Below are 23045 nucleotides of genomic sequence, written 5' to 3' on the forward strand. Positions count from 1 at the left end.
AAGCGAGAGCATGTCTTGCACCACGTGCAGAGCTAGGGAATCCATCCCTGCCCTGCAGGGGGCGCCGTGCCGACCCATGGCCACCCACTGCATCAGCCTTGGCTCGGACATCATCAGAAAATGAGGGAGACCCGGCACGCCGGGACCCTTTGCCCCGGGGGAACACCCGCCTGTCACCGGCTGCGCTGCACTGTCCCTTTAAAATGAACACTGCAGAGCCAGCAGCCGCTTTCTGACTGGCGGCAGCTGCGTGCGCAGCACCGCCCTGTCTCCGCACGGGAGGAGATCGCAGCGCTGGGAGGGGCATGTCCCGTGGCGCCTCAGCACTGCCAAGCGCCATTCTCAGAGGCGCGGGCAATTCGGGGAGAGAGGAGATCAAGGGGGAGGTGCCGCGATCGGCACAGGAAAGGGAGGGGCTCGGGGAGGGTGACGAGCTCTCCAAAGAAGCCGCCCGCAACGCCTGGAGGCCACCTGAATGCCACTCCACCCCCGCATTCCTCTCCGGCAGAGCCGCGGCCGCAGGTGGGGGTGCGGGAACTGCCCCCAACGAGGTCCCTTCGGCGACGCGGACTCCAATGGCGGCGGTCTGTGCCACTCATCCAGGGTTGATTCCTCCACTCTCCGGGACTGCGCCGCCCTCCCACGCGGGCTCAGCCGGCTGCCGTGGGGGAGATCTCTCAAGCTCCAGGGCCGCGCCCCCTTGCATGGGCTCGGCGGGCCGCCACCGTAAGGCCCGTGGCTGCTCGCCAGGCTGCCCGGAGCTATGTGCACACCAGGGGTCCCCGCCGGCCACGCGAGCCCGGAGCCGCCTCACTCAGCACCCCGGGATGGCTCGCTCTCGTGCCGTCCTGTTCCACAGAATATCTTGTCGAAATCCCACAGTGTTGGCAGTCCACCATGACCACCCCCCATCCCGATCCAAGAGCGCTCTTGGCACTTCCAATGCCGGGAAAGCATGGGGGGGGAAGCGGAGGGGCAACCCCTCGCTGCCGTCTCCGCCGCCGCTGCGGCACGGGACTCAGCGGCGCTGATGGCGCCGGTCCCACGGGGCTTCCGCAAGCCCCAAATTCTCCCACACCCCAGCGCCGACGTGGCGTGGGTGCGGGCGGGGTCTGCTCTACAGACTCTGTGCCCACCTCAGCTGCTGTGCTGAAGGCAGGCAGGCTTTCCACACTGCGCCTGCGAGGGAGAGGGGTCGGCTGTCCCGCCGACATCGCGGGCCCAAGGGAGGGGGCTGATAAAGCCTCTGCACTCCAGCAGTGCTTCTGTGGGACAGGGACAGGAGCAACGACTCCAACATCTCCCCTGGCATCCAGCACGATCAGGCTGGAGCCATCCTCAGAGACCTCAAAACTGGGAGGCTGCGATTTATGCGGCACCTTCTCCAGCCTTTTCCAGGTCATTAACAATTCCAAAAACTCCACACTGCGATCTGCAATGAAAAACTGAAGCAAATGGTCACCCAGAGACTCCCACTCTGCTGTAGAAAAAGCTTTTTGAAGGCTGCGAAAAACCCCGAGAGTTCTAGCATAATAGAACAATTTTTGGAGAGCACCTCTGAGAACGGAGGCTCCCTCCCTCTGTAGGACCTCAAGCCAAAGGTCCAACATGAGGGCCTCATCATCTTCTGAGGAGGGGTTAGAGATCACCATCTCTTACCACTCGAATCCTCAGGCACACAGCAGGCTGCAGTCTTACACTGGGCACAGATGCAGTCCAGACACGGAGAGGTCCACCCGATGTGCAGTTCTCACACAGAAAGGGTCACCAAATGTGCAGTTCAGACATGGACAGGGTCACCAAATGTGTCTGCTATTTCAGGACACACAGAGGACAGCAGGCAGCAGCAGGTCAGACATGGAAAGCTTCTTTATTTTCTGACTCCATCAACTTATATACACTTTGTACAAAAGCCAAAGATTGGCTAAAAATGGTTAACACCTCATGAACCTCGTTAGTCACCATTACCATCAATCATGTTCTCCTCCCAGAGGAGGACTATGTAAACACATAGATAAATTCTAAAAACACATATAGCTTATATGAAGCTGCGTGAGAATCATGCTGCGAAGATTTAAACATTCGAAAGCAAGAAAATTCAGGGTGACACCAGAGCACAGTGGGGCCTGAGCAGCAGCATGGTGGAGTGAGTTCTGCTTCAGGGCTCCTTGCTCAGCCAGCTCAGCCCTTGATTTTAAATACTCTGGACCTTGCTACCACCATCCCGCATTGCACCAGCTCTCCCAGGAAGGACTTTCTTCCACCGAGTGCATCTGACCCCATATTAGGCTGGATACATTGGCTCAAGGTCTTCTTCAGCCTCTCAAATACTCTGCAGCTTGCTGGGATGGACTGAGCAGAGCAAGAAATAAGTTTCCTTCCTCCCAAACCCTGTTGCCCCTTTCTCCAAGGAGAATACTCACACCGATGTTTGGGGGTTTCTCCTTTGTTCCCCGTTGGTGGTGGAGTGAGGGCAGAGAGCTGGGCACTGCAGCTACAGCCTGCAGAGCCTCCTGGAATGGTGAGCCATTGTCACTGGGCAGCAATCGAGCCAGTTCAGAGCTGCTGTCCTTGTTTGGGGCTGGGGATGGGCAAGGAAATGGCCCAAACCTCCCCACTGCCTCCCAAGAGAGGAACAGGCTGTGAGAGAACGAACTCTGGCAGAGAAGGGGCATAACATGCTACCCCTGCATCACTGCAGCTCTGTGCATTGCTGTCTCTTGGGCTTTTGTTGTGGTGTGCATTTGAGTTTTCTGAAGTTCTGTATGTTTTTTGTTATGTTTTATTATTTGTTTATAATACTTTATCCCTAACACCCCCGTCTCCAAACCCCCTGATGGTCTCTTCCCCGTGGAACCCTGTCAATCACCTTGTAAGATCTGGAAACTTCTGGGGAAAAAGCCCTGGGATTCGGTTAGGTGAGGGGGCAACACCTTTTTCCTTTGTTCTGTTAAGTTCCCCTGTTCTGGGTCACACCTTCTCTCCCTTGCTATTGGTTCTGGGTTCTCCCCTCCTGGGGGACACCCCCCAGGTTTTTAAGGGGAAGACAGAAGCCTGGAGCTTTGCACTTGCATGTGGACAGCTTCCGGGACAGGAATAAAGCCTGGTCAAACCCAAGCAAGTGTCCACTCTTTCTTCCACACCGCCAATCACGCTCCAGCCTGGGGTCCAGACCTGCCAAAACCTCCATCATATCGTGGCCAAGGGCAGGCTAGCCGGTGAAGCAGCTCTGAAGCCATGATAGGCTTTGTCATGTTTATCTTCAAATTTGGTTTAGAGGAAAGGAAATGAAGATGGATAGATAAAGTCATTGAATAGAGATTTACCACAGGATTTTAAACACCACAGTCCAAGAGGCAAGAACCCACATCCAGCTGATTGCTGAGCAGACAGAAGTGCACACTCAAAATACCACAGGATTTGCCCAGGTGGACTCTGGTCAGCTGTGACCTTTCATGCACTCACATTTCACCTCCTCTTCCTCAGCTGGAGCTGCATCGAACATCCACATTCCCTCCTTAACCAGCCATAACTCCCCTAGCTGCAGGGCCAGGGAGCAACCCAGCTCTTGGCTGCATCGCTGAAAGCAGGCTCTGGCACAGCCAAAGTCCTTCTGAACAGCTCCAGACTCACAACAGGATATCCCAGCTGGTTAATGAATCCAAGGCATGGCACCAACACTGTAAACAGGGATATTTCTTTCCAGAATAGGGTACCTAACACATTCCTTCTGCCCCTCCAGGAGGAATGGCTTCACTCTCAGGTGGGGTCCCAGCTTATACACAGTTGCTTTAAACTTTTTATAAAATATACCCCCTAGAAAGTATTTTCAAAAAACAAAGCCTGAAAAAATTGAGTTTGTTTAGCTTAAAAAGAGAAGAAAGGAACAACAATCACCCAATTGATGCAGAGCCACTCCAGGACAAATCAGCTGTGCTCCCAAGCTAAAGAGAAAATAAAGAATTTGCTGGAAATTGCAGGGAAGATCTGAGTTAGGTCCTAGGAAACACCCTTAAATTGTGAGGCAGAAAAAATACTGGACCAGGCTGGAAAAACCAGAGTTGATTTAGACACGCCTGTTTGGAACAGTCCAGGGACATGGTCTTTACTTTAAACCTTTAACAATGATCATTGTTTTACATTTACTCCACATTACATTTTGAACATATCTCAACAGTTATACCTAACTTGCCATGTCCTGCCCTTCTAAAAACTTCTGCCTCAAAACTGTTCTATTTATTGAATATAATAAACAATGATATGCTTACATTTTCATCAAATTTTGCTTGCCAACCATCAGCTAAATAAACTGACATCAGTGTGCTGAAACTCATTACTCATAAGTAATCACTGGGAAAATGGAAATAGTTGCATTTTTTATTTTGTGTTTAAGTGGGGTTCACCCATTACCTTCCAACTGCAGGATAAGACTTCTCTGAGCAGCATTTTCCTCTCCAGTTTGCCCCAGTCCCACTCAAGGCAAAATTAGTACATAATCTCATGCTCAAGGAATCATAGAATAAAAGCAAATCTTGTTCTTGTGATTATATTTTTATTTCAGCTTCAGCAGCTAAGAGGCCCTTTTTACCTACCTGCAATAAGAGAGTAGGAAATCTCAAATAACCTTAATTATGCACTAAAGAATCCAAGCACGACTGCAATTCCAGACATCTGAGACAAATTAACCCTAAGTGCAAAACATTCTTTGAAGTCCCAAAGCCCTGAAATATAAATTTATTTCCATTTCTGTTCTGTTTTCAACCTGTGCCAAACCGTGTTTGACTCCCAGGGCCGGAGCACCACCCCACTCTGAGCCAGACCATCCTAGCACAAGCCACTCATTGCTTCCATGCTTCCTCTTGTGGTGTTGGTAGTGCCCCACAACAAACATAGGAGAGGACTCGGTGTGCAGGGATGAACAGGTCAGTCCAGCAATCACACATTCCAGCATGCATCCATGGGCATTGTTGACTTTTCCTCCTTTTTCAGATTTTACATGTTATGTAAAAACTATTACCAGGACTGCAGAAGGCAGCTTGCTGTAAGCAAATACAAATGACAGCACAAGCTGTACAAGAACCTAAATACCACCCTAACTGGTGATATCCAGACCACTTTATGTCATTTTTGATAAACCAGTTGCACTGTGTTGTTGGCACAGCTATATAAAAGAAGCATTCTGTGATGTTTAATTCAAACAGGTCACTTCAAAGACACGAGAAAGCAATTTATGCAGCAAGAGAAAGGCTCTTAAATGTATTGAATCAAAGGAGCACTGATGCCTCCAAGGACTTGGGTATCACACAGCATCCCGTGATTTCCAGCTGGGGAGAGGCACCTCACCACACCTGTGTAGCAGAGCATAGCACTGGGCTGGTACCTTTACTTTTTGCTGTCCTTTATTTTTTCACACATGTTGTTGCTGGGCCCCTTGCTGAGCATCAGGAAGGATCCTACAGCCAACGTCTTTGTCTGAGAAAGCTGCCAAATGGAGTCTGCAATGCCAGGTGAATCCTAGTGGAAAGGATAGAGTTCTAAGGAACTATACTGCTTATTTTCATGACAGATGTGGTTTCCCTCTTGGCTCAAGACAAATAACTCTGGTTGAGTTGATTACATCTAGACAAAGAAACGCACATGTTCTCCAGGTACCTCCAGGCAAATGGATCAGACCCATTCCACCATATGGATCTTGATCCTGAGTTTTATTAACACTTCCCTTCCAGGTAACCTCTCTACCCCCACTCTTTTTTTTCTTTATTCTTTCTCAAAAGACCCTTATCACACTTCAGTCCTACCAGGGTGCACCAAATTCCAGGAATACAGCTCACAGCAGAGGGAAAGGTGTATTAAAGCCACTCTTCACAGCAGGAAATGGAGGACAACACAGCAGTATCTACCTGAAGCTGGGAGCTTGCTACTTTTGTAGTGATCAAAGGTGATTCCCACTTTGTCTGTCTTGTAGCTGCCACCACCTGCCAGAAGGCCCTGGAAGAGGAGCTGCATATTTCCAAAACCAGGAAACATTCCTACATTGTGACTGTCCCAAGGTCTCAGGGGTACATTCACAAAACCTTTCCAGATTATTAAACTGGGCCCCAAGATGGAGCCATTTGGATGATCCTGTGCTGACAACTACTTCACAGACATCTAAAAGGAAAGGAATGCAGCTGGACATCCAAGCACTTCTAACCACAGCCTGACACTGGGCAGGCCTGTAGTAAAGCACCCCCCACACCCCCCACAGGTGCTTCCAAATAGGGAAATAGTTTCAGTTTACCTTTAGACATTTTAGGAAGTTTACCTAGAAACTTCCATGCCCTTCTGACAGTAATTGGCTCAGTGCCAGCACAAGGACATGGATTGGGCTCTGAGAGTGTAAGTCAAAGCCTCTTGGTGATCTTATTGGCAGCAAGCCAAATTGTCCCTCCTAGAACATTCAGTATTTAGGAAGGAACACAAAAGGAAGTAAGAGCTTTTTGGGGTGTCTTAGCAAGGTGCAAGAGATTTCTCAGACACCTGTGTGCAGCTTTTCATTTGTTTTCTGTAACATTTGTTATTTTGGTATTTTTTACTTATTAAACCTTTTGCTTTACAAAACACCTCCAAGGAGCAGTCTTGCTAATTAATTATAGCCGCTTCTCTGCAGAAGGCTGGTCCCTCAGAGATTGATATATTAGCATGTGGCTTATTACACTCTGGCCATGTGTTACTCAGTATCACAGGCCCTCTGATTCGCAGAAGACTTTAGAACTCAAAGACAAAGTGAGTTTTAAAGTAGGTATGTAATTTATTCGGCAGCCAGGCACACAGGGGATATCTCCGCCAAAGACGCGCACCCACTTGCTCACTCGCATCTTCTTTTATCCTCTAGAATGTTACATATGCCTCAAGTTTTGCACTACACCTATACATATTCATTCCCTGGCTCCACTCCTCCCTGCTTCATATGCTAATCGTTTTATCAGTCCTTTGTGCCTGTGCAGTTGTCTCTGGTGGTTGTCTCAAGGGTCCCAAAGGATGAAGTAAAGTGGTCTTCCTCAGAGCTGACCTTATCCCATTCCCTTATGCATGCTTACTGATCCTTTGGCCACAGTCGAAGCCATGAGGCCAGTTTCATCTGGTTCCAGGGGCCCCAGGAGCCTCGTTATTTCAGCATCCTTGGCAGTTTTGCATATTTGTGTCCTATTCTGGTAAGCATCCTTCCCCTTATCAGGCATCCTTGCATTTCTTCTTGCTGTTCTTATACATAGTCCTGCCCTTTTCCTTCTCAAGTAACTAATACAGTAAAAGGCGCAGCAAATATTAAGCAATACACATCATCTAAATGCCTATCCTTATTCAATACCTTCTAATTTCTGTGATTAATATCCTCTAGTTTCTAACCCCATGTTTCACCTGCAGCTGAAATCTTTCTTCTAACCTATTAAAACATCTGCATTACTGAGATTAGACCTAGAGCATTTGGCAAGGCTGTGCTAATTTCTGGAACAATGAATGGAAAATAATGACAGAATCGGTAATGTGACTGTGGTCACTGAGACATGGCACTCCAAGGGACTTCAGAGATCCCATGTGACAGCCCAACACACAGAGGCAGGAGCTACACATGCCTCACACACTCCTTCCTCCAGCAGTGGTTATCCAATATCATCTTAGAAAATCCTTCACCACCTCACATAGCTGCAACTTGCTCCAGCACTTATGTGTGCTCTGTAAGCAGCTTTCTCTCTTTTCCAACATAAATCAGCTTTCTGAAAATTCTGTTAAATTCTTCTTGTTTTCCCACAGAAGCCAGGCTGTTTGTGATTACACAATCATTATTAATTCGAAGAAAAGGGGTCTAAGATCTGTCCCAGCAGTAGGATGAATCCCAAGCTGATCATCCTATCTTGCCAGTTCCCAAAAAGACAAGTAGCCCTTCAGGAATGTCACAGACAGCAAGTGTATTTTTTCTGGGCTGACCAAATAATTTAAACGTAATGTCAAGGTAGATCTTCTAAGGACATAAAACTGTATGAACTAGTCTAGTGGCAGGAAAAAAGAAACAATTTCTGGAAAAGCCAGAAATTTCCCAGAAAGCTGACTGTTTGCTTTACTGAGTTGCAGTCATAAATCAAACCTTTAAGTAGACTCATGAGTCTTAAGACTGAACAAGTTACATTGTAGTCTCACAAATGTATGAAATACTAATCCTTTTCATAAGTCTGAGAATTTTTCAACTTTGTTATTTAAGTTCTAGTCCACTTATTTATTTACATGCAAGTCCAATTTCCAAATTATTCTACAATGCTGGTGCATCTGATTCCAAGCAAGCCCAAGCACCTCCACATCTCTAACACACCCTTCCCCATATGCCCTCAGGAGGGAAGTGCTACAGTTATGATTTTTCTTCCAAGGCAAGAACAATTGAGGTCACCCAGTAACTGGCAGTGTCGTGGAGTCTCAAATCCCACACAAGCCTAATCACTAGAAATATGCTTAGGAGGAAGTAAGGCACTGCTAAGACAGCTGTCACAACACACTCAGACTGAACCAGCAGAACACCAAGGAGCACAGACATGCCGCAAAACAAACAAGCAGCAAAGCCTCCCCATTAGTGAATATTTTACAAGTTCCTACAACATGAGAGACTCTTTCCCATCAATTATTTCAGTTATTGCTCCAGACCCTTTGGAGGGACTTGAAGAAAACAGCTTTGAAGGAGAGCACCAGTGGCAAGTAAGCTGATTCCATACGAAATACATCGTTTCCACAGAAAACAAGTTTCATCCCTTACAATCCTGCAATCAGCACTGTCACTGCCAGCCAAGCTCAGTGCTGCCCTCAGCAGCACCAACACACTACTGCCAGTGGGACATCACCTCTGAATCGAACGCTGTGCTGATTTACAGCTCTGAGTCCTTCCCTGCTCCTTGCTGCTGTATTGGCCAGGCAGAGATACAAGTGGCTATGTAAAACACCTGAAACCCACATTATTTCAGTTTCAGAGCACAGAACATCGGGCTACATCATCTGACAGAGCCTGCCCCCAGCTCCAGGAGTTGTTCGGCTTCCTCTAGCCAGCAAGCGAGCTGTGACTCAGCCAGCCCCAGCAACTACCCAGGCTGCTGCTTTTCCAGCACAGATAACTCACACAGGTCAACACGTACTGCTTTGGAGCCCATATCTCATTTTAATTAAGACTAGACACTTCCACCTAGTTTCACACTGTAATTACAGCCCAGCCTCCTGGGGCAGATGCCAGCATGCAGCTCCACGTGAGGTGTGGCCGGTGGTTCACCCTCCGCCCTGGCAGTCTCTCTGTCCCAGCTGTGGGTTGTAGCCCTGCACATCCAGCCAGGCTGCAGGGCCCAGCTCTACCCTGGGCAGTGACACAGTTACATGTCACCTGTGCTGGTTGGGGGAGCAGAGTGGGGACATGCCTCTTGCCCACGCTGCAGTTGGCTCCTGCTCTCTGATGGCTCTGGGGAGACATCCCTGTCCTCTGGCTGCATGAGAGAAGGAGGACACTGGGAGATTTCTGCAGGCACCTGTATAGCAAGACTTGGTAGACCAAAGAAAAAGCTGCCATGAAACACTATATAAACAGCTCCAAAACCAGACAGAGCAACATGACATTGCCACACCTATTTAACAAAGGATGCTACACAAGTCTGTGTAGCAGCAACTGAGTTCACTCTCAGCACCAAGACTTATAAAAGATAATAGTGTTAAATAAGAATCTTATGTCCATCCTTAAAATCCCCAACCCAGCCTGTATTACACTGTCAACTGGAAACAAACCAGTGGTGTAAGTCACAGGGGCTTAACAGCTGTACTCACATCACTTCCCAACCTACAAGTAGAAACAGGAAGCAGCTTCCTAAGTTATACTGAGTGCCATCAGGAATTGGGAGTATTATTGCTGCATTCTGACTTCTTTTAAACCACATGAGAAGTCAGACTCACACAGCAATGAACCCAATATTAACACCTCAAAGCAGACTGATCCTAGTGTCAGCTCCCACCCTCAGTGACACTAATGAGAACAGGGCATGCTTCACCCTCACCTCTCAGCTAGGTTAGGGAAGCAGACATTTCACCCAAAGTCACTTAGAAGCACACCCTGCTCTTCTCTATCATTTTCCTCTCGAGATGGAAACTACTTCTCTATTTCAGCAAAGGAAGTGTGAGCAGGAAGAAGAAACATCACAGAAACCTACGTACAAGATAAGGCTAACGCTGTTTCAGCCGGGGGAGGGGTGGTGAGCAGGCTACATGGTTTTTCCTGTTGACACATTGCTGAGGACTGAAGGTACCAAGGTATCAACTTTTTCTCAACTTGAAATCACATTTTCCATTAACGCACAGCTTTAGTTACAAACACAATACTAAAGGTCAGTGCCTAGACTGTATGTCCTGAGGAAGATGCACTTTTTGTTACAGGGCCCAGATGACAATCATTGACTTGGCAAATTCAGGGCTTTTACTGAGCATTTAAGATAATTGTTATCAAATAGCTTTGGGCACTTTGGTTTTCTGGAAAAATCTTGTGCCTCTCCTGTGGCAGAGCTTCAAGAGCACTCACTCTGCCAGGGTGATAGAAAGATGTCAGCTCTGGCTGGAAGGCAGCTACAGACACTGCAAGGTGATGTCAAGACTCGTGGGCATCTTGTCCTGGGTTGACAGTGCTTCCTATCCCATATCGTGGACTACCTTGTTATGTCTAACAGCTGTCCCTGTTTTCCTGTTGGCTGGGCAGGCACTGTCTGCCCCCCCTTTTCTTGGCTTGCTGGCTTTCAGGCAGCTGGTTCCGCTCTTTGCTGCTTGCAATTTTTGCCTTTTTTTTTTTTTTTTTTTTTTCCCTTCTTTCTCTTTCTGCCACCTCTGTGCCTCTGTTTGTTTGTTTGTTTTTTCCTTTCCCTCTTTTCCCCTTCCCCCCCCCCCTTTAAGATTTTGGACCAGCACCAGACCTGACCTGACCGGAGAAGTCTGAGGATCTCCGGGGCCCGTGAAAGAAGCTCTGCGCCCTCCCCCTCACAGTAACCTGAGCCTTTTTTTTTTCTTTTTTCCCTTGTGTGTGTGGGGGGGGTGTTTATTCATTTGTTAATAAACCGTTTTTTTCCACTTTGTTCGAGAAATTCCTTCCCAAACCCAGGGTTGGGGGAGGGGTGGTAGAGGTTTTGTTATTAGGGGATTCCTTTGGAGGTTCTCCCCTAATTCAACCTAAACCAGGACACCTTTTGGTGTGTTGGCCCGGGAAACCGAGTCAAAGAAAGTGGAAAAAACCTTAATAATAATATTAGTGGTTCTAATTGTTTTGTGGGTGTATCAGGATGTTTTTTTCTGGACTCATAATGGCATTCGGGGTGAAAGCCTGCCAATATTTCTGGTCCCTAGGGTTTTTTGAGGTTTTACTACCTCTGTGGTGTCTAGGGTTATTTCCTTACCCGGAGATAGCTTTGGTATTTCTCCTTCTACGTAATTTATGTAGCCGTGGGGCACTAACCAGAATTTTGACCGGGCTCGGGTTGTTTGTGATTGTTTACAAGAAGGCTGTAAATATGCTTGATGATTCGTTGTTATGGTTGGGCACTCAGTTTGTTAGGGGAGAAGCAGGGGAAGAGGTTTTTCAGCCTCTGTTTTCCCTCTTCTCCTTTGAATTGTTTATATCTCTATTAGAAAATATTCAGTTTCCCCTGAGTGTTAAAGAGACCATCTTTCTGGCATTTAATTTAGTAAGTGTTCTCTATACTGTCTGCAGTTTATATAAAATGAAAGCTGAGATTTCCAAAGGGGCTAATAAGACTTCTGAACAAAGCTCCATCACACTGGCCTGTGAGGAGGCTGCTCTGAACCGGCCCTCAGCTTAGGGAGTGCCTGCCTTGCACAGGAAGACGATGCACAGCCCTTGCTCCCCCCCTTCTCTCTCCTCAGAGCACCTGAGACCCTGAGCTTTACACCCAGCTGGGGCACAGTTGTACACCCTGTTCCCCCACACCAGGACTCACTCAAGAAAATTCAGATGTGGTTACTGCATTCAGAACAACCAGGACCTCAAAAACAACCCGCAAAACAAAAAGCAGCAGCAGCTTGTTAGTTCAGCCTACTCCAGGAGAAATTGAACACAAACTACTCACCCCAGTTTGGTAATACAGGTATCTATTTTATTAAAAAAGTTACAAACAAGTGGACTGTAGGGTTGTCTTACAAAATGACAAGAATGAATTCTACTGGAAAAAACTTTTTACAAAGCATTATAGGTATTTGTTCCATTTTCGCACTTGTTATTCCAGATTTCACCTATCACTGATAAAGATACAGTACATTAGATACAAGCTGTTAGATTACATTTTTATTTGTAGAGCCCTACTGCAGTGATTTGAACAACTCCTAAACAGATGCCATAGTAAAGACAATACATATTGCATTTATTATTAGCCTCTTACTCTAATAAGCAACTTCACATGCAAACTATTGAGGAAGCCTAAATCAACTTTTGGTCCCTTTTTCCCCCCAAAGTGTGCTGAAGAAACCATCTCTCATTTTCCCAGTCCTGTCACTCTAAGCTAGTTCAAGTTTAAGGGTTTTTTTCATTTGTTTGTTTTTTCTGTGGTTTTTTTTTTTCTTTTTTCCCTTTTTTCCTTTTTTTTTTTTTTTTCTGAGGTCAATGAAAATGAACACTGCTTTGAAAACTACCCATAGGAATGAACCACTGATCAATATTGACCAACTTTTTCCTTCTTAGACAAAGGAAAACTAGGATCTTTATGAATTACTTTCAGATCCTATTACTTCCTTACAATCTACAAAAAAGTTCAACAACCACCACTTAAAAAAAACCTACTTTGAATACAAGGTTTGGTTTAATTCTGATATTAAAGTGCAAACCTAAGTATTAGCCTCAGCCTGTTTATAAAGTTTGTACAAACAGGAAAAAAAATATTTCAAGTAACCCTATAGAAAAAGAATCAGGTGTTTCAATAACCAGGCAGAAATCCTGGTGTCCTCTTCTTTTCAGGATTCAAATTCAACACTGAATGTAGACATAGATTCTTTATTTCTGCTAATATTGTAAAGTCAGCCTGCATTATTACCAATAAAACACATTAATATTGAGATACTGTACCAGCGATCTTTTATTGTTTTAAATGCCATCATCCACAATACAATTTGTGAGTTTTCAACTGCTTAACCTCATATATCCATCGCTGCTTTTACTGGAGCATTTCTCATAGATATTTAGCTATTACAGGGAAAGAATGTACATTTCTAGAAGCATGTTCAAATTACTAAAGCTGGGCTCCTAAAAACCTAGAACTTTGGTGCAGTAGGTGAGCTGCAGTTATTAAATTTCTGCAAAAAAATTTACAAATTTTAAACCACTGCTAGAAAAAGCTCTCATGTATGCAACACGTTAATAAAGGTGAACAAAAAGATTTTGTCTGTTCTTTGTACATTTTCATTCTGCTCTTTATACCTGTGTTATTGTTAAAATTTTCAAGTATTCAGAGAAAATGTTGATCAGGTAAACAATAAGGAAGGCAACGGCTGTTTAAAGTATGCTTGCAATTAGTATCACTGAAACCTGGTGCTTTTCCCCTTGTTACACCAACGTGTCTCTAATATTAAACTTGTTTGCTAGGGAATAAAAAAAAAAAAAAACAAACTAAAAAGCAATTTGTGACAGTGCAAGAAAAACTTTAACAAATATTGCTTAAAAATATTATTCAGAAAGACAAATATTAGGAACTATAAAATGTAACATGATCTTATTTGCATTAGATTTACATATGCAGAAGTCTACTAGCTGTCTCTTACTGTGCCAGGCAAAGCTGAGCTGACAGAGTAGGCATAGAGCCCATTTTGAAGGATACATTATCCCTTTTCAAAGGCATAGAGAAGCAATTTGTAAACATGCAAGTTTAGAAACTCAGTAGAAGGAAAAGTGTGCTGCGGTTTTTCAATGCTACAATTGTCATGTTCAATTAAGAAACCCAAGATTGCAAGAAACATCAGCTGGAGACTTTATATCCCAGTCCAAGTAATCCCTACTGTTGAATCGGACTGGTTACAAACACATTGTCACAGTTGCATTTGCCAAGAAAAGGGATATTACATCCATACAACAGAAGTGCCTTCAGTATCTTTTCATTACACTGTCACATGTAAACAAAAAGTCTCAAAGAATGACCAACTACATTGTAGGAGAAAACCTTGCAAAGAGAAATAAGCACTGATGCGAGGTAATATACAGAAGTAACCATTTGTTTAAGGCTCAATTTATTCTCCATTAAAACTCTCTTCTTTTAAAAGGCATTGAGTAGGCAATACTGAGTAAGTATTTAATAAATACAAGTTCAGAATTTATTAAAGAAATCAATTAAAATATTAAAAATGAACTCTTGCATATTAACCATTGTATGAACTTAGAAAGCTATAAAAGGACTGATAGATAAAGAACAGATTTTAAAATTTATGGTAAACATGCTAAACATTCTGATTAAGGTGTGTGGATCCTGGAGGCCACCAACCTTATGCACTTAGATGTATGGCAATGTGCTGTAATAGAAACAGGTTTACCAAGGCTCAGCTCTGCAACCTGGGCTGAAAGTTCTCCAAAGCAGCATCTGTGCAAGTTTCCTCTGAGTTTTATCTGCAATTTAAACAAAACAAAACAAACAAACAAACAAAAAACCTAATGAAAACCATATTCAATTCAATACATATCCAAAGTGAACACGGCTCCTCCCCTGCCTGGAATGGCCAGTTTTCCATCCTGAGTTCCAAAGGACTGTTTTCCACAGCAGCATTCCCAAATGCTCCACTAACTATGGTAATAACAAGAGGCAAGCAGGTAACAACCTGCTGCTATTCACTTTGTAACAGCTGCTGCTGTGGGATATGAAATTGCATCTAAAGATCTGAAAAAGCCAGGAAATTTAAGTTCTCTTGTACATATGCACCAATGTAGGACCTAGTGTATGTATAATACCCAGTAACATACAGCAATGGCCTTTAGCACAAGTTCTGGGAACAGGCAGATGAGCCAACTAACTCAGTTTTGACATATGTTACCAGCAATCAGACCCTCTAAATGACTCCTAAAAAAGCCCCTTAGCATTCAGACAACCTCAGCAGGGACAGAGCTGTACACCACCATCCTCAATCAAGTACACCAACACGTTATCATTGTGACCAAAACATCTTTGCATTTCAGATAACTTGCTTGTAGCTCCCAGGATTTATTTGCAGAGATATCCTAAAAGCCTCAGGCGAAGCTCAAAGTCTGTAGAAAACTGTCATATGTACATGCATGTACTTCACTCTAGCTTGATCCATGACTTTTCAGGAGCCTTCTCAATTCTTGAAGTAATTGCTCCAAATGAGTCAGGACCTTATGTTTCCGACTGCACCATTTCTTTTCAGCTGTTGATTTGCTCTCGGCTAACAGTTTGTCATGACAGAGTGCTTTGACAAAGCCAGGGTTCCCCTTCTTGCCTAACAACTGGTCAACCCCAACATTCAGGAGCAGCACTCCTGCCCTGACAGGAGCCAACAGCCAGGTTTTTCTTACTTGTTTGTATGTTTTCTAACTAACAGCAATTCTCTCCCAGTCTAGTGAGATTACTCCCACCCCACACACTTGCTGGTCCACAAATTTTAGACAGAGGGACCCTGTACTGTCAAAAGCAGCAAACCAACATTTAGCTTCTAATGGGGATAGATTGGACCTGCTTAATAGATGTTTTATCTTTGCTTAGAGCACAGAAGAGGCAAACTATTTACAGTGTAGCTCCTCATCCTACCAGTTAGATCCACCCCAAAACCTTCATCTAAACCGAGCATTCAATAATGTGGCCAGCAAAGAATTGCTGGGAATAGTAAGAACAGAAAAATGAAGTAATGATATTTTCTTCCACATGTCCTTCAGCATCCTTGCATTTGCAAGTTAGGGACCTCCCAATTCAGATTTGTCATCTCTCCGTTTGTGTTTAGTTACTAAAATTAACACTACACAATACCTTATCTGGCTTCATTTGCCTGTGATATTTTATACCACTCCCTGGTCTCTTTTGTGAGCTGGCAGAAGAGAAGGGGAAGTTAGACAATATAGTATAATAAATGTGTCTGTGTTGCACAGACACATAGACCAGAAGAGAGTACATTTTCAGTTTTTATTCCTAGAGAGGAATACTCTTCCTTCAACTTTGCTAATACCAGTTACTCATGAACACAGGGGACAGAAATCACTAATCAGAGCCAGTCTTTCATCCTAAGGTTAAGGTGTTACCAATGCTATTAGTATCAGAAAGACTTTAGTGTATGAGCACTGTACCAGTTACCATACTTTAAAGAAGATTCAAAATACAAAACAGTGTCATACTGAAAATTCAAGAGAAATACTGGAGCAAGGAACACAAAACAGGTCCTGGAACTCTCCTATCTCTGAATGCAAGAGCAAAACAACAGAAGACCACTGCAGAAACAGGAAAGGGAAGGTGGGAAGCAGGATGTGAGAAAAACACACATTTTTAAAAGGAACTATGGGTTATTCTGACTATGCAGTTATGTTCCATCCTTCATCTCATCCAAGGCAGCTGACTGGAACAGCAGCTTAGCAAATGCTTCTCAAAAATGTCATTAAAGAATCTACACATCAAGCTGACAGACAGGCCGAGGTATCAGCACCAAAAAGAGGTTAAGTGGTACCTGTGAGTTAAAACTGACACTGGAACAGCCTCAGGCAAAGCCAGGCCCAGCAGAAAAATCCACCCCCACCCCTCCTGTGGGTTTCTGCACCAGAACTGCAGGAACACAAACTGTTGTATGTATTGCTCTGTGAACTGACACACCCAAGACTCCTCCTGGACAAAGCCAGGTTACAGAACTCAGAGATGATGATGATGATCCCAGGACACAGCTGCAGTTCAAGCCCACTTGCTACACACAGATTTTCAGACAGCTGGTTCTACTTCCTCAGTTTCAATTTACCTACGAGGGGTCACTCCTAAAGCAGAGGCCTGACAAGCAGTAATTGTTTCCTGGATCACAGATAAGCAGGATTACAAAGCTGATTAGAGCTATCACATGACACCATCAGCACCTCTCCTACTAGAGCACATCAGACAGAAATTATCAAGCAGCAAAGGCTTACGAGAAAGTTAATGAGATCCTACATCCACTCAATCAAAAAACAAGGATAGAGTGGGAGCCAGGAAGAGAAAAGTACCCCAAAAGTGTCAGGCTGAAATGAAATATACAGAGCATGAAGCCTGTGAAAAGCCAGAATGAATAATAAAAGTTCCAGACATGGTGAGAACTGGACTGAATAGGAAATGGATCAGGAAGGAAAGACTTGTTTGGCACAGGTGATGAGACTATACTGGGCAGAGATAGCATTCCCCAGAAACAAGGAAGCAGTTTGCTGCTAAAGGCTTGGGGTGATTGTCTAAGCCGGGCAGAAGGAAGGAGAGGAAATTCCTATCACAAAAGCTGATCCTCTGTTTCAAGAGCTCACAAAGACATAAGAATACAGATGTTTCTTCTGAAGCAAGAACATGTTTAGGAAACCCACCAAATCTAGGCATAAGTTATCATTTAAAGGAATAATGTGGCCCTGCCCCTTCTTCAATTTCACCTTTAAATGTGCTACTTAGTGCTAAATCCAGAAGCAGATAGATTACAAAGCCTCCCTTGGAAGCAATCAATTCCAGAACTATAAATTTCAAGGATGAAAGGCCTGATTTTGTCAGTTTAAGACAGTAACCTGCACAAGATGGACCATTAGCAACCCAGGGGATTGCCATATCCTTTGGCATGATACTTGTAGTCCATATAATCTTGTTTGTGAAGCTGCCTCAGAAATAGCTGTAACATTGCATTACTATACACAATTCAGGATACTACTCATGCAGCACTCAAAAAAAAAAAAAAAAGGCAGTAATTTCTTAGATTCATTTCTTCCTAGAACTCTAGAGACTGCAGGTGTGATTAATGTACAATGAAAGACTTTATTTGTATTTTCTTTGGCTCCAAAACAACAAGCTTGCTCACCTTTCAACAAGCAAATCTCAAACTTACACACACCTCTTACACGGTGACAACAGCCCTTCCTAATTTCACAGAACTGGAGATAAAAACATCATGTATTATCTGTAGCATGACAGTGCTAGGGCCATGAGCACCTAAAACTTTATATTTACAGAGCACTTGATAACAATCTCAAAGACAAGCCTTGAGACTCCACTCTCTGACCTTGCACTCAAGATTAAAGAGGATACATGGTCCAAAGCTTCCAGTAATCTATTTTCCCTCTTGTCACTCAGACATAAAAAAGTTCCTTTGAGTTAAGCAAGTTACTAACATGGCAGTGGGAGTCTGAGCCTCAAGCAGTGCAGCTGTCAGGAGGGGCAGTTCCTTCCCCTGAATTTCCACATCCTCCCTCATTCCTGCACTTGCCCTCAAAGATCACGATGAGTTGTTTGCAAAGACAGGTCCAACAGACAACTGGAGGTCTGAGGGACCAGCTGGCTGCACACAGAGCACACCAACAGTGCTTTGCAGAAATGTGGATTAGAGCCAGCACTGAAACAAGGCCTGCAACAGCTACAGGGGAAACAGGACTGTGGGGGGGTTCAGAACTACCTCACAGGAATGCACATCAGGAACAGACCCATTCACAGTCAGGTGAAAAAGGTGCTGAAAAAGACCACACGTGAAAGGCCAAAGGCAGCTGTCCTGGAGGAAAAAAATAAACATCAAAGCAACACCTGACACAGGGGAAGCTTTACAGAGGGCCCTCTGAAAGCTGCACTCTCATCACACCTCTTACGAGTCACTGGGAGAATTGTGCATTGGGAAGCCATTTTACAGTGTGTTCTCTGCTCTGGAGATTTGAGATGAAGAGCACTTTGTACATGCCCTTGACTATTACATGTGGGCTTTGAGCCACTTTTCGCTACTCAGGGTGGTTCTCTTGCAAAAGAAACTTATTCCACTGATAAGGCAGAAGGGTATTGTCAGTTTCTGTACTACAGAACTTTATTTCTTTTAAACAAGCTCAAAGTCTCAGAAAAACTACTGGGAAACTTAGTCACAATAGTCCCATTGAACTCCAAACTAACTCCCATTACTTGAAAATAATTCAGATACCAGCTACAAGTGGGTTTATACCCACTGCAACATCACAAAGCACTTATGCAGAACAACAGCATTAAATACAGCACTGACAGTCAAAATAGGTGCAGATGAGATCATTCGCTTTGTGTCACTGTAAAATCACTGCAAGCAAATGCAGTGTTCCCTGACTAATCCTACTGAGGTAACACAAGAAGTCCATTTGACTCAATCGTGTGCACAAGCTCCCATCTCTTTTGGAGGATGGCTGCCTCCAGGTTAGACTGCCTCATTTCAGACTCCCTGTCCCTTTATCTCTTACTGAAACACCATGTTTAGGCATCTCAGTTAGTTGACTGTTCCACCAACCTGCTCTGTATGGCCATGGTTGAGGTTTTTTTAATTTCTCTCACTGGACGATGCAAGTTGTACAACATTGATCTTGTTTTTCAGGCAGGGAGGCATAGTTCATTTGCCTGACGATCTCAGCAAACAGTTCATCCACCATTGTCTTGCTCTTGGCTGATGTCTCCATGAAGGGACAGCCCCACTCCTGAGCCAGGGCTCTGCCTTCTGCAGATAAGACTTCCCTCTCCGACTCCAGATCCACTTTGTTCCCCACCAGGATCAGAGGAATTTTCTCATATCTCTTCACCCGGACAATCTGGTCCCTCATCGGCTTGATGTCCTGGTCAAACAATCCAGCTGGTTAGTACATGCAAGGAATCACATGGAATTGCTGTAGAACCACTAAACACATTTTAATAACCCTCATGTGCAACTGAACATTAAAAATACATCAGAAGACTTCTTAAACTCAGTCACGCAGATCTAGAATTCAGAGAAAATTTACTACCTATCACTAAGTTACTTCTTTTATATAAAAGCATGCACATTTTATAGAATTTATGTGCATATACAAACAGAAAGTGACTGCTGTGCTCTCAGACAGTCGGTTCAGCCAGAGGAGGACACGGTATTGCTGCTCTGAAGGGTGGTTTCAGCTTTCTGAAGAAGTTGTCTCAAGTCTAAGGACCTGTAACCCCAGCAGGGGCATGCCATTACACAACCATTTAGGAAGTTTGTGCTTAGTTTACAGCTTGAGAAATCCATCAATTTAAATAAAGCCTTCTCAGTCCTGGAATGCTTAGAATATTTCACTGTGAACACATTTAATCACATGTAAGTAACCAAATTAGATGCTGTAAAGATATTTTATTACCTAGAGATGCATTTATTCAAGTCTGAGCCAACATGGGGAGTTTACACTTGAAAGTCTGAGTCAGCCTCCTCTGCCCCCTGAGTCTTTCAAGTTACTATCAGTATTACAAATTCTTGCATAGTTCTGAGACAAAGCAATCCCAATCCCAGAGTTTGAAGTTACCACTGTGTAAAGAACTGCAGAGTGATTTTCAACTACAGCCTTCAGAGCAAACACACTACAGACAGATGTGAATAATTAAATATTAACAAGGTGGATTACTGTACATCCATTCCTCAAATAATGTGGGCTCACTGGAACCCAAAAATCAGTGAAAATGAGAGCAGAAGCATCCCAGTGCCACTACTGATGTTTTCCAGAGATAAGCATGTCTTCAGTTCGCACAGGGTTGTTTTGAGGCCTCTGCTGAGATAAGGTTTAGCCTTCAGCAGAAGCAAACAGTGGGGGTGTGCAAGGTCTTCCCAAGCAGCTGGAACACACCAGCTCAGCAGCCCAAGCCAAGGCAGGAGTTGCAAATCCCTGCGCTGCATGGAGTGCTGCTAAACTCACTGCCCAAAAACAAAGCCCCGCTTCTACAGGCAGCTTAGACCAGTTACTGGCTGAGACATTTCCTTTTATTTTTTGGAGAATTTCAATAGTAAAAATCAAATCCAGATCCACAAATTATCGTGTATAGCTAGTTCTCCTCTCCAGTACTCCACCTATGCTGTGAGAGCATCGAGCTCGTGCTGGACAGGAATATATTTTGGGGGGAGGGAGCAGAATATAGCAGCTCACTTAACAAGTCACAACTGCAGAACAATGAGACTCTCTTCAAGAGCAACTGCAGAAACATGCCTTTTAGGAAGGAGAGGTGGTTGGAAGGGGAAGTCACGATTTTAATATCGAGTGATTTCTTCACAAAAGGGGATTGCCAAGAGACTTCTGTTGGGGAAGTAGGAGCTAGTCATTGTTCTCCAGCACTGCGTGGGATTTAACAATGGTGGCATCCTGATAAGTACCTGCAAAGCAAGCAGTTTTCCATCAGGAAGCAGGGCTGGTAAACGCACTTTCGAGCTAGGCACTTACACCTTTGCCCTTCGGAGATAAAGCGTTTCTACGCACACATGGCTACCCCTAAAACTTCCTCCTCGGCCCAGCGCCTTCCCCGGGGCAGGGTCAGCTTCATCAGAGGACGGGACATCGGGAGAGATTACCTGGAAGGACTGCTGGTTGACCAGGCTGTAGACGAGGATGAACCCCTGCCCGTTCTTGATGTAGAGGTCGCGCATGGAGGCGAACTGCTCGGTGCCCGCCGTGTCCAGGATCTCCAGCACCGAGGGGGACGAGTCCACCTCGATCTCCTTGCGGTAGAAGTCCTCGATGGTGGGGTCGTACTTCTCGATGAAGGTCCCGGTGACGAACTGCACCGTCAGGGCGGACTTCCCCACCCCCCCGCTGCCCAGCACCACCACCTTGTACTCCCGCATCAGGCCCCGCTCGCCGCTCCCCACCGGGCCCGGGCCTAGGGCAGGCGGCACCGCGGCCCTCGCATAGCCCCGGCCCGCCTCAGGTGAAGGGCGAGACCCCACTGCTCCCGCGCCGTCCTGGGGGGAGCGAGACCCCCGTCAGCGCCCGGCGCGGCCCCAGCCCCGCTGCGCTCCTTCACCGCCGCGCTCCCGCCATCGCCGCTTCGGCCGCGAGACCCACCCGCCAGGGCCACCTCCACCCGGAAGGGTTTTGCTAAGGCACCGGAGGCGGCCCCGCCCCGCCCCCGCCCGCTCACTTCCGGCGTACTGCGTCACGGCCCGCCCGGCCTGCGCCCGGGGGGCGGATTAGAGTGTGGCACCGAGGCACCCGCCCTGTGACAGGGGACAGATTTGCATGAGGCACCGAGGCACTGTCCCAACCCGGCCCCCCAACATGGCGGCCTTACTATGGCGGTCGTGGCCGCAGCCTCTTCAAAGGCGGCTCTGTGAGGGGCGCGTTGTTCCTCCACGAGCTCCTGCTCGGCACCCGATAACTTAAATGACTTAACAAACTCCTCTGAGCTCCCTGCCGGGAAAAGACCCGTGGGAGAGAGGATCCGGTCTATGATACCGGCGGGTGTCGAGAGTGGGACACCGGCACCGTGGTTCTTCATCCCTGGAAGCCCGCTGGGCTGGTGACAAAGAGGGTCACCAAGTTGATCAGAGGGATGGAGCACCTCAAATATGAGGAAAGACTGGGAGAATTGAGATTGTTCAGCCTAGAGATGAGAAAGCTTCTGGATGACCTAATTGCCCCTTCCAGTGCCTGAAGGGAATTTACAGGAAAGACAGAGAGAGACTGTTTACAAATACATGTAGTGGCAGGAAAGGGGGAATGCGTTTGGATTGAAAGAGTGTAGGTTTAGATTAGATATTAGGAAGAAGATCTTTACTGTGAGGGTGGTGAGGCCCTGGCACAGGCCGTGCAGAGAAGCTGTGGCTGCCCCAATCCCTGGAAGTATCCAAGGCCATCCATGGCAGGGAGTGAAACGAGATCATCTTTAAGATCCTTGCCAACCCAAACCACTCCGTGATTCTGTGAAAGTTGTTACCTCTACCTATAAGATTCGTCCCGCGTCTGTGCGCTTCCACAGCTGCCACAAGCCTCACTGCTCGGCTGCCACGCGCTTTCCCCCGTTTCCGTCGGAGCCCTTTCCACGAGAATCCTCCCAGAGCCGGCACGAGTTTTGGCGGCTGAGCTCGGGACGCTGAGC

At 45.7% G+C, this 23045-nt stretch overlaps 1 protein-coding gene across 1 annotated transcript; it reads right to left on the bottom strand.

The window, feature by feature from the left end:
• Positions 1 to 19470: 19470 nt before the first annotated feature.
• On the bottom strand, positions 19471 to 21807 carry LOC310922314 (ras-related protein Rap-2c-like). Its single transcript, XM_083882780.1, has 2 exons — positions 21520 to 21807; positions 19471 to 19789 (listed from the first exon to the last, which is right to left on the bottom strand). Exons 1-2 carry the CDS (start codon positions 21790 to 21792, stop codon positions 19511 to 19513), a joined length of 552 nt encoding a protein of 183 aa, XP_083738906.1. The 5' UTR covers positions 21793 to 21807; the 3' UTR covers positions 19471 to 19510.
• Between the last annotated feature and the right edge of the window lie 1238 nt (positions 21808 to 23045).

This window comes from Zosterops lateralis (genome assembly GCF_965231275.1).
Source record: "Zosterops lateralis genome assembly, chromosome: W".
Classification (NCBI taxonomy): Eukaryota; Metazoa; Chordata; class Aves; order Passeriformes; family Zosteropidae; genus Zosterops; species Zosterops lateralis.

Excerpts from the sequence above, each read along its gene's own strand:
- LOC310922314 (XM_083882780.1), bottom strand. The coding sequence starts at position 21,792 with ATGCGGGAGTACAAGGTGGTGGTGCTGGGCAGCGGGGGGGTGGGGAAG. Across the intron at positions 19,790-21,519 it reads TCAACCAGCAGTCCTTCCAG|GACATCAAGCCGATGAGGGA; the intron begins GTAATCTCTCCC and ends TTGTTTGACCAG.